We start from the raw sequence: 12,810 nt of genomic DNA, 5'->3' as shown, positions 1-12,810 counted from the left end.
GACGTGGTCCCGTGATACCGCTTCGAGATTTCGTGGTTTTGTCATTTTCTCGCTCCTGAAATACCTGAATGGGCAGTTTGTGTGTGTGTGTGTTTTTTTTTTAAATGCGCATTGCTGGCCAACGCTTGTTACGTGTTGTTGTATTAGGCTGAATTTGGATTGGGTCCAGTCCTAGTCTTGCTTCAAAGGCTACTCGTGTTTTACGTAGCTTTCCATTCATTACGACGACGGAATCATGCTTCACTTTGGTGATCCTTCGTTTTCACCGAGGAGAACATCAAGCCTTCGCGAAATAATAAAAAATAATAATAATACTAATAATAATAATCTTCAGCTTCTCCCATCTTTATGTGGGCTCGCTGTATGTTATTAGTCTTCTCCATCTTCTGGGATCATGCACAATAATAATAATAATAATAATAATAATAATAATAATAATAATAATAATAATAAATAATATCAGTATTATCATCATGATCATTACCGTCGGGCTGTTACTACTACCAGTAATATTATTTCAAGTGAGAAAATTAATACACGCGGCCGTATTTAAACAGTAAAAAGTCATATAACGATTCATCACACAATACATACACACACACACACAATCAAAACAGGTATTTTTCTCTATCAGTCCCTTGAAATGGGGAAAATTGGAGTTTTTTGTGTGTTATTAATAATGAAGCCATATAAAATTAATTTTTATGTATATGTGTATGGTTTACGAAATTATATTATATATATATATATATATATATATATATATATATATATATATATATATATATACATACATACATACATACACACACACACACACACACACACACACACACACATATATATATATATATATATATATATATGTATATATATATATATATATATATATATATATATATATATATAATTCCTTTATAGGCTACCAACCTTTCTCGTATTTGGCCCCTTTGTAAATACGCAGAATCTGGCACCCAAGTCCCTGCTTACTGATACCACTCGAAAATTACTTTTAAGTGTTGTTAATGCGTCTTGTAAAAAAATGTGTGCACTGCTTGTAGAACATACTATAGCTGGTTCAAATAAGGTAGATTCTTGGATGAGCCCAACGCTGACGAGACGTTTGTTTAGCGGCCGCTGATTGGCTGGTACCAGGAGGTAGGCAGCTCCCAGCCAATCAGCGGCCGCCAAACAAACGTCTCGCAGGCATAGGGCTCACCCAAGAATCTACCTTAAGTGAACCGGCTATAGTTCCCCAGAGCATTCAGCATCTCGCAACATCGATGCTGAATGTTTTTGCTCGTGTGATTAGTACATGATTGGTGGAATGTTGGTAATTTGCTGTTGGCGCCTGTCTGTCTGGCTTGGTGAATCTTTTATAACACTGGAGTATAATGGTATATATGTACACACTTCCTGAGCATAATTCAAGTTTTATTACCCAAGAATACGTCTCATTGGCGCGTTGTGGATTACAGGTGATTCTGAGCAGCCAAAAACACCTGGACAAGAGTCGAGATTACAACTTCCTGCACCCCTGGCTGGGAACGGGACTCCTTACTTCTACAGGTAAGATACTGGAAGCCGTTGTTGGAGGCAAGTGTTGGTGAAGGGGTTGCATCTAAGGGCCTAAGGGACGCTGCAAAGGACCTAAAGTAATGCCTACAGTGCACCGCGTGAGGTGTGTGCTGACGGTACTACCCTCCTACGGGTATGAGGATGTGTGATCAATGTTGTTGAAAAGATGGGGAAGCTTGTTGGTGATGAGGGGTTGGAGACAGTTGGTGATGGGACGGTGGAGAGTTGTTGGTGATGAGAGGTTGGAGATAGTTATTGGTGATGAGGTGGAGACAATTATTGTTGGTGATGAGGTGGAGGCAATTATTGTTGATGATGAGGGGTTGGAGATAGTTATTGGTGATGAGGTCTAGACAATTATTGTTGATGATGAGAAGTTGGTGTTAGTTATTGGTGATGAGGTCTAGACAATTGTTGATGATGAGCGGTTGGAGATAGTTGTTGATGATGAGATGGAGACAGTTGCTGGTGACGAGAAGGTTGAGAGAGTTGTTGGTGATAAGAGGCGATAGATGCTAATTACAACGTTTGTCACTTTATGAAAAGCAGTTTTTCTGATCTGCTGATAACCCAAAATACAGAAACAATAAATGAATGCACGTTCGTGCGTATGCTACTAGAACACCAATTTCTTTCCTCAAAAAAATTCCAGGTCAAAAATGGCATTCCAGGCGAAAGCTCCTAACACCAGCCTTCCACTTCAAAATCCTGGAAGACTTCGTCGAGGTATTTAACAATCAGAGTGACGTCATGATCAAGAAGTTGGAAAAGAAAGCCGATGGGAAACCTTTCGATATTTTCCCCTTCATTACTCTCTGCACTTTGGATATTATATGTGGTGAGTCGTATATGGATTCTCTCACTCTCCTTTTTTTCTTATTTCTCTTTCTCTTTCGTACTTTGTCGATCTACATTGCCGATACTTCTGTACAATTGTTAATTTTTCATTATATCAACCTTAACGGTTGCCTATGAAAACAAAACCAGTGCACTTTCCTCTGCCACTACAATATTTGCATCACTGCGTACGTGTTTCATCCTTGCAAAATAAACGCCGTCGATAATAACTAGATAAATAAAATAAACTTTCAATCGACAGAGACCGCAATGGGCCGATGCATCAATGCTCAAGGGAACAGCGAGTCTGAATACGTGAGAGCTGTCTACAGGTAAGATGGTGTTCGTTTTGCGTTCATGGTCGTTTTCAAATGTAGAAATTAGGTTGAATGTTTGTATTAGCCTTTTCACAGTTCACTTCCTAATCGACCTGTATTGGTTTCCGTTATGTGTTCATATTTAACGCTCTACAACTGGAATATCACTGGACCTCTTCTTTTGACGGCAAAGGACTAGATTTCGTCCAGCCATTTGTGCACCTTCAAAGTTCGACAAGGAAGACGTCCAAATATCTTTGCTGCTTTAAAATCACCGGTGTTCCTCGCTGCTTCATTCAGCGTGCAAAACAGATCATTTCAAGCTCCCCGAATCACGTCTTGCTACCTTGCTATATTCACGAAAAGAGAGCCGATATAACTACACACTGTCACACGATCCAGAAGTTGTTTACGTTCTTGAAGATCCTGTGTAATTGTATGCGATTCTGGCAGCGTCAGAGCAGAAACTATATTTGAAATAAAGTGTTTTGATATTGATAGAAAAAATTGCAAAACATTTCTTCGTAATATGTTCCATAACAAGAATTCAGACAATGTAAATAAGAACACAAATTTAATTAAATTTACATTATTCAAACGGAATTGGGATCTCGTTTGAGGTACTCAGTGGTTGTTCGCCGACCCAACTGAGTCTAATCTCTAGTGTGGAAAATGAACCACAATGATTTTTTAAATCCTTACCTAATCCTCCCATCACACTTCTGACAACCAGGAGCTTGATAACGAACTTAACTGAGCACAATAACCCCATTAACTTGTAGCATTACTGGAATTCATCTGAAATATTTCAATTCCAACAGAATAGGCGCATTAATCCAGCAGCGTCAAGCGCGTCCCTGGTTGCAGCCAGACATCCTCTACAAGCTTTCGGGATACGCCAAGGAGTTCAACTCTTGCTTGAAGGTCCTTCACGACTTGTCCTACAGCTGCATCAAGGAAAGAGGCGACGCTTATCGCGAAAGGAAGAACAAATCCGAGGAGGAGGAAAAGAGAGAAGATGACGCTTTACTAGGTGCTCTTGCTCTTAAATGTTATTTTTAGCCATGGTGGTTATATGCACTGGGTACCATCTCAGGCTTACAAAAAATGAACTTATTACTAAGAATAAAAGGACTGAGTTATAGTAAACTGAGAAATTCTGTCGGTTGTGGCACAATTTCTGATAAATTTTTAGCCTCGACTGTTACGAGGTTCCGTTGTGCGAATCATATCTCAATTAAGCTTATCACCACATTGACATCTTTGCAATTATATATCAAAGACCCCGAGATGAAACCATAAATGGAACGTGCAATACTTCACCTGTGCTTATACACACATGTATGTAAAATATGTAGTATACACCTCTCTCTATCGAGGTTTAGCAAGCCCTAGTTCCTCGTTGGACGAGTCGGTTACGTGCTCGACTACCGATCTAGTGGTCCGGGTTCGATTCCCCACTCTGCCAACGCGGAATCAGAGGATTTTATTTCTGGTGATAGAAATTCATTTCTCGACGTGGCTCGGATACAACAATGAACTGTAGGTCCCGTTGCTAAGTAACCAATTGGTTCCTAGCCACGTAAAAACATACAATCCTTCTGGCCAGCCCTAGGAGAGCTGTTAATCAGCCCAGTGGTCTGGAAAAACTAAGATATAATCAATTTTTTTTTAGCAAGCCTTTACCCTCACTCCATTTGTCTCGACTCGGCTGACATTGGCACCCAACCTAATTGGCAATCCGTGGATTAAACTTAAGCCTATCGCTACACACACACGCGCACACACACAAGACTAAAGTCATTTCTAACTAATAAATTTAAGTGCAGATGAAATCATTTTATATCTCTACTGTTTACTGAAGGCAGCAATTTCATAAATCAAAGTCGCTTACTTCCAGGCAAGAAACAACGCCTGGCCTTCCTGGACCTGCTTCTGGAAGCCTCCGAGAAAGACCCAACAATCACCGACGAGGACATCCGGGAGGAGGTGGACACTTTCATGTTCGAGGGACACGACACGACTGCCGCAGCCATCAACTGGTCGTTGTACCTCCTCGGGTGTCATCCGGACATCCAGGTGACGGTTTTTTCTTTTGAAGGATTGTGTGAGAGTTGTTATGGTTTCTGATGTGACAAAAATGGTTTGTTTTTTCTACTAATTTTCCTTCATTCCCACAATATGTGCTCTTTTAAATCTCTGTTTCCGATGCGTTTCCAGCTGTTTATATTATATTATACAGCTCCATATATTTTATATATATATATATATATATATATATATATATATATCTATATATATATATATAATATATATATATTATATATATATATATTATATGGGCATGCATTAAGTTCAACTCGCATGCAAGTCCCAAGATCGTTCCCAAGGTGGGTGATATAACTGAGCCCCGTTCCTGAGTAATTCATTATGTCATTGTTGCATATTGTGGTGAGCCACAACATGGGTAAACAAAAAAAAGAAAAAAGACTCAAGGTCTTGCAACTTCATCTAAATATCAATGTTGAATATATATCATACATATATATATATATATATATATATATATATATATATATATATATATATATATATATATATATATATATATTCTGACTCACAACGGTACCGAACCCCTGTCTTTCGAGTGAGAGTCCAGGGTATTGCGTCCGAATAGCTAGTGGCTCAGACTCTCTACTCGAAAGACCGGGATTCGCTCCCGTTATGAGTCAGAAAATGACTTCAGAAGTCCGGTCAGTACCAAGCACTTTCACGTCTTTATTTCAAGCATCTTTGGGGCCACAGATTTACTTGAATTAAACAGGTGAAAGTGCTTTCACTTCTGCCCATCATTTTCCTGTGGCATTCGCTTATAATGTTTCCTTTTTTTATGAGAAGGCTCGAGTATACGAGGAAATTGACTCCATCTTCGGAGGAGACGACCGCCCCATCACCATGAATGACCTCCGCGACCTGAAGTACACAGAAAATTGCATCAAGGAAGCTCTGAGGATCTTCCCTTCCGTCCCCTTTATTGGGAGGGAACTCAGGGAGGAGGCTGTCATTGGTAAGGCCTTGAGTTGTTCCCAAAATAGGTTAATGTTGTTATTAACTCTGTAACGCAATGAGCAATTTCAACCAAACTTGGTATACATGTGACTTGCTGTCTAGAAATCAGCACTATGGGTGTAAGACCTCACTAGCACCAAAGGGGGTGGGGGTGGGAAGGGAAGGGCATCCCTGGATCGGGGCTAATTCTGCCAATAAACTTAGTACTTAATTAAACTTGACGAATTTATGATACCTAATTTCGGTGTACATATGACTTACTATCTGGAAAAGAATACTTTGGGAGTAAGACATCAATGGCACCAAAGGGGGTGGGGGTTGGGAAGGGGTGACAGAGACAGAGTGAGAGGGAAAGGAAGTGAGAGAGTAGAGGGGTTGTTATAGAGAGAGAGAGAGAGAGAGAGAGAGAGATTTTATCGATTGTCATTCAGTTATCCTGAGCAGTGCCGGGTTGGTCAGCTAGCATATAAATAAAGGCAAATGCCATGAAGGAAATTGAAATAACGGAGAGATTGCTACGCCATTCGACACAATGGCCCTTTACTAGTAAAGGCCTGTTGTTTCGAAAGGTCTAGCAATCACTTAATGGCCTTTTTTGGCTTGTTTAGCAAGACACTGCACAGTTTGGTTAATAATAATAATAATAATAAATACACCTATCGTTATGTACATTTCTCTTCACCAGACAACTACCGTATCCCCGTTGGAACCACGATTCTGATTATCACCTTCAGGCTCCACCGTGACCCTGAACAATTTCCGAACCCCGAGGTCTTCGACCCCGACCGCTTCCTGCCGGAAAACTGCCTCAACAGACATCCTTACGCCTACGTTCCCTTCAGCGCCGGACCGAGAAACTGTATTGGTAAGTGTACCTCACTACATTTTTATCAAACCCGTTACAGGAAGATCTAAAGGGAGGCAAAGGATTAAATGGAGTGATAAAGTGATGGAACATTTGAAGAAGGGTTTAGGGCAGGAGGAACATTTCGGTAGGAATAGTTGGAGAAGACACATCGAGGCAACCATTCCGTAGGGATAACAGTAAAGATGAAGACGAAGAAAAAGATGAAAAAAAAATTGAGAGCACTTATGTGGTAGATGGGCAATTTTAGAAGTAGAGAATTACTGTCACGGTACCATGGACTGTGTATGAGGACCTGAGAGGGCAGTAAGAGGGTATTTGCTGCATGTACAAACTAGAGACAGCTAGCTTACAAGTGGATAAAAAATGTCTTATGGGTACAGAACACAAAGCCTTATGAAGGGTACATAAGGCCTGCACTACTGTGCAGCAGAGACATGGATGCTGAAAGGTAAAACGGAAGAGACTTCAAAAACGTGTGCTCAAAGACTGTTGAGATTCAAGGGAAAATTGTATTATGAATGAGGAAATGATAGAGAATGTGGTATCCACTGGCTAGAACATAGACTGAGGTCTCAAAGACTGACCATCTGTTAAGAAGGCATGAGAAAAGCTTGTCAGAAAAGCAGTAGTTATGAAAGTGAGACAGACAGATCTGTAGGAAGGCCAAGGAAAAATGGGACACACAAAGACGTAGACCTGAGGTGAGGTCCAGCAGAGCTAGCAGAGGAGAGAAGAGAGTGGATTAAGAATTAGCACATGACAGGAGAGAGTGGAGAAAGAATTAGCACAGGACAGGACAGAGTGGAGAGAGAATTAGCACAGGACAGAAGAGAGTGAAGAAAGAATTAGCACAGGACAGGACAGAGTGAAGAAAGAATTAGTACAGGACAGAAAAGAGTGAAGAAAGAATTAGCACAAGAAAGAAGAGAGTGAAGAAAGAATTAGTACAGGACTGAAGAGAGTGAAGAAAGAATTAGCACAGGACAGGAGAGAGTGGAGAAAGCTCGTTTCACATCTAATCCCTCAGAGGGTAGAGGGTACATGGTGCCACTACCCTGCAGCCTGTTCCAAAGGGGGAAAGCTCTGTCCCTTTGAAAGCTGTAGGGTATAAATAATGGAAACACAATTATATGCACACTGAAATTTCTGTATTTCCTTTAAGACTGTGAGACATTTAGAGATTCGGAAGTTGCAAAGAATGTTTAATACAATGTTGACATAAAAAGACAAAACTGTTAATAAAAATGAAATTTTAAAAATTTGATAATAGTTTACTCATACATAAAAAGAGCAGAGAAAAATTAAGTCGAATCAAAATAGGCTGAGGTGAAGTGGACGTAGACAAAGAATCAATTGGAGAAAATGTTTGGGAAATATTTTCCTCCATATCAGTGACATCCATGATACAGTAACAACAAAAGACTCCCTATGTCAGCATTACTACCTGTAATTTTCATTAGGTTTTGAAGGTACATCATGTAAGTCTTACCTCCGTAGCTTGTTACTCTTAAGTACACAAACGAATTAATACATTTACTCTAAAATCAATAAGATATCTGGTCTCAAACTGATTTGGAAAAACTCCAGTATGATCAATGATAAATGTTAGGAAAAACTCCAATATGATCAATGATAAATGAAATAAGGAGACGACCCTTTATGTAGATAAAATGCCCCTTTCTCTTCCCTCACAGGTCAAAAATTTGCTTTGATGGAGGAAAAGATTGTCCTGACCACCATCCTGAGGAAGTTCCGGGTTGAGAGCTGTACTCGGAGGGAGGACCTCAAACTCCTAGGAGAACTTATCCTACGACCTGAAGATGGAAACACAATGAAACTGTTCCCAAGAAAAATCTAAATTAAATGGAAAGGAAATATTGCGTTTATATACCCTTGAAATTAACAGTACATACCTTTTTAGAAATCTGTGCACATTCACACATTTATTGATCTGTAAGAGATGGTAAGGAGTTAGAGGGAGTAGGAAGCTTGTTGTCAACCTCTGGACTCAGACCAATCAACTAAGGTGACCCATATAGAACAAGTTTCAAAGCAATCATTACTTGGCTAAGCAAGCTTCCACAGAGATTGCCGTATGTGAAAAGAAATGAACAAGACTTAACCCAAATAAATAAACATATATCACATAAAAGACACCAGTAGATTAAGAATAAACAATGGAGGAAAATATAATTCTAGACTTATAAAAAGTGTAACCTTTCCGGGAATGGTAACAGTAAACAACTGACAGGCGAGGAAGACTGAGAGCAACGAACAATGTAACTCGTAAACCTCTTGGGTGATCTCATTAACATTCAACCATCTTTTGTAAAAATGAGGTATGATTGAAACACAATTTAATTTTTAAATTTTTATTAGAGTTGTGAACCACTTTAGCTTCTTAATATTCCATGCATGTTAATCGTATATTAATAAATCATATACTGCAAGACAACATCGAGTGAGAGAAAACAAAAACCATCTCGAAGGAGAGATGACACTAAATCTTGAAGAAGAGGCACCTCCCACAGGATGTGGAAATCTTGAGTGACGCCTCCCAAATGGTAGTGTCACATTTTAAGTGAGACCTCCCATGGTGTATAGGTAATATTGCCCTGATACCTCCCACAAAGTGGTGTAGAATATTAAGTTACATTACCCACAGGGTGATGTGAATCTCAAGTAACACCTCTACAGGGTGGTGTATAAAATGTTAAGCTACACCACCCAATGGGTAATATGAAGTGACACCTCCCACAGGGTGATGTGAATTCTGCCTGCATTATTTAGAATGAGAATGTTAAGAACTGAAACGTCTCACCATCAGCACCATAACTGTCATTCACATCACATGTACACATTTTGGCAAAACTCCCAAAGATTCACTCATTCAGAGAATATCATACACGTAGCATGTAGCTCTAATCCTAAAGCTCCGATACCTATCCTAATCAACCCATTCATTTTATTCAAAATGAGCGTGCTATCCTAGGCCAATCAGAAGGAAGGAAAGAGGCAGAGACAGAGACACACGCACGCATTTATGCCAGTGACCATTCACGCTCTGCAGCAGCAGTTACAGCTCATACTTCGAAGGAGAGGGAAGTATAATAAGTAGACACTTCATTCTTTAATAAAAATAAATATATACTTACGCAATAACTGGGTAACGTTGATTCTCCTGGGCAGAATTCTGGATTCTGCCTCATTCTCTCATCCTCCTACATTTTTCTCCCTCTTTCTTTCCTTCTTGTTTTCGATATTATTATGGTATTTGCTGTCTACTATCACACCGTCAACAATCATAAGAAAAAAATAGGAAGGCATTTGTGCGCAAAGCTTGTACTCATGCATTATACCAGCCAACAAAGCTCCCAGTGCCCTTGGCTTCCCTAGAAAAAATATTTCAGATCATCTATGCCATTATCACTAATCTCGAAATTTATATCACACAGGGCATCGCTACGAGACTTCTGATAGCAACATCTGTAGTTCTTCGTCTAGTCTCTTGTGTCTGAGTTTCTCGACGGCCAGCATGTCCTCGCAGCGTTCAATCTGGGTCTTGAGCATGTAGTTGTCCTTCTTCTTAGCACTCGTGGCCTCCTCATGCTTCTGCGTTCTGTCCTTGAGGCTCTCGAGCCTGGTCTGAAAACTGGCCTCTTCGTCATCTGATTCACTCTCTTCCTCCTCTGATTCACTCCACACAGGGTCATCTAAGGTCGAAAATGTCATTCACCTCTTCGTCATCTGCATTAGTGTTGCCTTTCTTCTTTTTCCTCCTCTTGAGCACCTTTGGCTTCTGAGTGGGTTCATCGAACCACCACCCATTCCCTTCATTCTCTACTGGGAGTTGTTCCTCTTCCTCCTCCTCCTCTTCCTCTTCTTCGTCTTCCTCTTCGTCCTCCTTCAGACACTTGGCTAGCTCCTCCAGTTCCTCCTTTTTCTTGAGGTACTCCTGTCGTTCCTCTCTCATTTGTTTGAAATAACCTTTGATCTTCTCCCTCATGCTGTTCCTGTCATTCTTGATGTTCTGTCCCTTTTCTTTGAGGTGGTCCAATTTGTTTGTCCACAGCTTGAGTTCGCGTTCCTCTTTCTTCTGTTGTGCTTTTGCTGCAGCTTTCTCTTCGTCCACTTCACCATCCTGCTGCTCCTCCTCTTCTTCTTCTTCCTCCTCCTCCTCTTCTTCTTCCTCCTCTTCCTCTTCTTCAGACTCTGCTTCGTCTTCTGCATCCTCCCCCTCTTCTTCTTCCTTGAAGCTTTCCATTCGGTTGAATGATGAGAAACTTCTCCTGCTTCCTGATTTGTTGGGTAAAATTGGGAATGGTTGTGCGTCATTAGCAGTGGTAGGTGAAGATGGTGGTGCCCCATCGATTTCGACTGGGTCTGTCTGGATGCCCACAGTTTCAATGTCAGGAAGCTCAATGTTCTGTTCCTTTTGGAGAGCCTTGAACTTCTTCTCATAATAGGTGCCACGCAGTTCCCATTCTTCTGCAGTGTTTTCAGATACAATTAGTTTCTGCGTGACCTCTTCATATTTGTCTAAATACTCATCTGCTTGCTTCTTATGGAAGTCGACTTGACCTTTCAAATTGTTGATTTCAGTTTCCAGATTGTCTAACTCCGAGAAGTCGAGGGCGTCCTCATCACGCATGCGCAACTTGCTCATGGATTTCTCTAATTTAGGCACAATTTCATCTGCTTCGCCATTCAAGAGGGGTTTGTGGTCTCCTGATTCCCTTATTTGCCTCTTCAGTTTCTTGACTTCTGCCTGCAAGGCTTCGACATCAATCTTGAGTAACTTGTTTTCTCTCTCAATCTTCTTCCTGTTCTTGATCTCTTCAGCAAGTTGGCTTTTGGTTGCCTGCAAGTCATCTCTCATGTGGTCGATGTCCTCTTCCTCGTCAGACGAGGAAGGCATCGCTTCCATTGGTGGTTGCTGCTTCTTCTCTTCTGTCGTGAGCTGGCGACGCAACTTACGCAGACCTAGAGAGGGCAGAAAATGTGTGACTCCCATAATTGTAATAATATGTGCAATGGTAACAGTATAAGAATAAAATAAAGAAATCAGTAGTAACATAAAAGATACCACCTACAAAGTACATCTATACTTAACACGTTTCATTATGAATGAGCAATTTATAGGTGATGTTACCAAAAACCCAAGGCACAAGCTACAAACAAGGACATGTTCACTCATTTTCATTCACTTCTTTCCTATCTTTTTCAACATTTAATTTTTAAATAGTATTTTTGGACTTTTTTATATACATCATTTACACCTCACACTGTTCTTCATAACCACCCAGCTACTCACCCTCTTCAAGTCGGTATGTCTCTAGTACATCCCTAAACCTAATGCTTTTGTTTATAATGCAAATGTATTTCTAACCTCTTTATTTTGATGGTTCACCAATCTTCACATTCAGCTGTGAGTTTGTTTTTTATTTGTAAATTTAACAAGGCGTGATCCGACATCCAGCTTACTCAGGGATGCGTGCAAGATGTTCCTTCACGGCTAAGTTGTGAACATATATTCCTAACGTTTAACGTATATTAAAGTGCGTTAAAATCTACAGTCACATAAGGCCTTGTTCCACCAACGAGAATTAAAATAAATATGCTATATTTTATTAAATTAATTTTTCTTTACTGTTTAACATGCACATTATTTATTTTTTACATTTTCATTCTAATCAATAAATCATAAATATCCTATCCTAAAATGCCTATATCTTTAACTCAATGCAAAACTCCTTTTCCAGACCTTTTTAGGCTCTTCCATAGACCTTTCCTAACAATCCCCTCCCCAACAACAACAACAAAGTAGTTTGTAGGCTTAGTCCCCGAGTAAGCAAAAATGCATATCTGACTGCTGTAAATCATAATGTCTACTTGCAATCCAAAGTTGCAAAACCATGGAAACCTTGGCGGTTTAGCGAAGGTAAAAACTTCCCCTCACAAGTAATTCCTTTAAACTATTAATTTATATTTAATTGGAGGACCTACAGTCTGCTGTCCCCTAATGCAATATTACCCAGAGCTTTAAAAGCTGGCTTGGAGAATAGAGAACTAATTTAGAATACCGAAATCTTCTTTAAAGTAAAGAGCTGACTTTATAGACCTTTGAGATATGGTTTTAAA

The 12,810-nt window shown here is 40.0% G+C and overlaps 2 protein-coding genes across 7 annotated transcripts in view; one reads left to right on the top strand and one right to left on the bottom strand.

Moving 5' to 3' along the window:
- LOC135209246 (cytochrome P450 4c3-like) overlaps positions 1-8,544 on the top strand; it is a 32,955-nt gene extending 24,411 nt beyond the window's left edge. For all 6 annotated transcript variants that reach the window (XM_064241950.1, XM_064241949.1, XM_064241948.1 and 3 more), the window contains 8 exons: positions 1,479-1,569; positions 2,231-2,416; positions 2,678-2,747; positions 3,554-3,765; positions 4,633-4,811; positions 5,631-5,799; positions 6,487-6,666; positions 8,364-8,544. In XM_064241950.1, the coding sequence (XP_064098020.1) occupies positions 1,479-1,569; positions 2,231-2,416; positions 2,678-2,747; positions 3,554-3,765; positions 4,633-4,811; positions 5,631-5,799; positions 6,487-6,666; positions 8,364-8,527 (1,251 nt within the window). In that variant the 3' untranslated portion in view covers positions 8,528-8,544. The remainder of the gene's footprint in view (positions 1-1,478; positions 1,570-2,230; positions 2,417-2,677; positions 2,748-3,553; positions 3,766-4,632; positions 4,812-5,630; positions 5,800-6,486; positions 6,667-8,363) is intronic.
- Positions 8,545-9,025: 481 nt separating this feature from the next.
- Positions 9,026-12,810, bottom strand: part of LOC135209244 (trichohyalin-like) — a 41,570-nt gene continuing 37,785 nt past the window's right edge. The window contains 2 exon segments of the mRNA XM_064241940.1: positions 9,026-10,396; positions 10,398-11,652. Coding sequence (XP_064098010.1) covers positions 10,132-10,396; positions 10,398-11,652 — 1,520 coding nt within the window. The 3' untranslated portion in view covers positions 9,026-10,131.

The sequence above is a fragment of the Macrobrachium nipponense genome, chromosome 37 (genome assembly GCF_015104395.2).
Source record: "Macrobrachium nipponense isolate FS-2020 chromosome 37, ASM1510439v2, whole genome shotgun sequence".
NCBI lineage: Eukaryota > Metazoa > Arthropoda > Malacostraca > Decapoda > Palaemonidae > Macrobrachium > Macrobrachium nipponense.
This window is presented reverse-complemented; position numbering and strand designations above follow the sequence as displayed.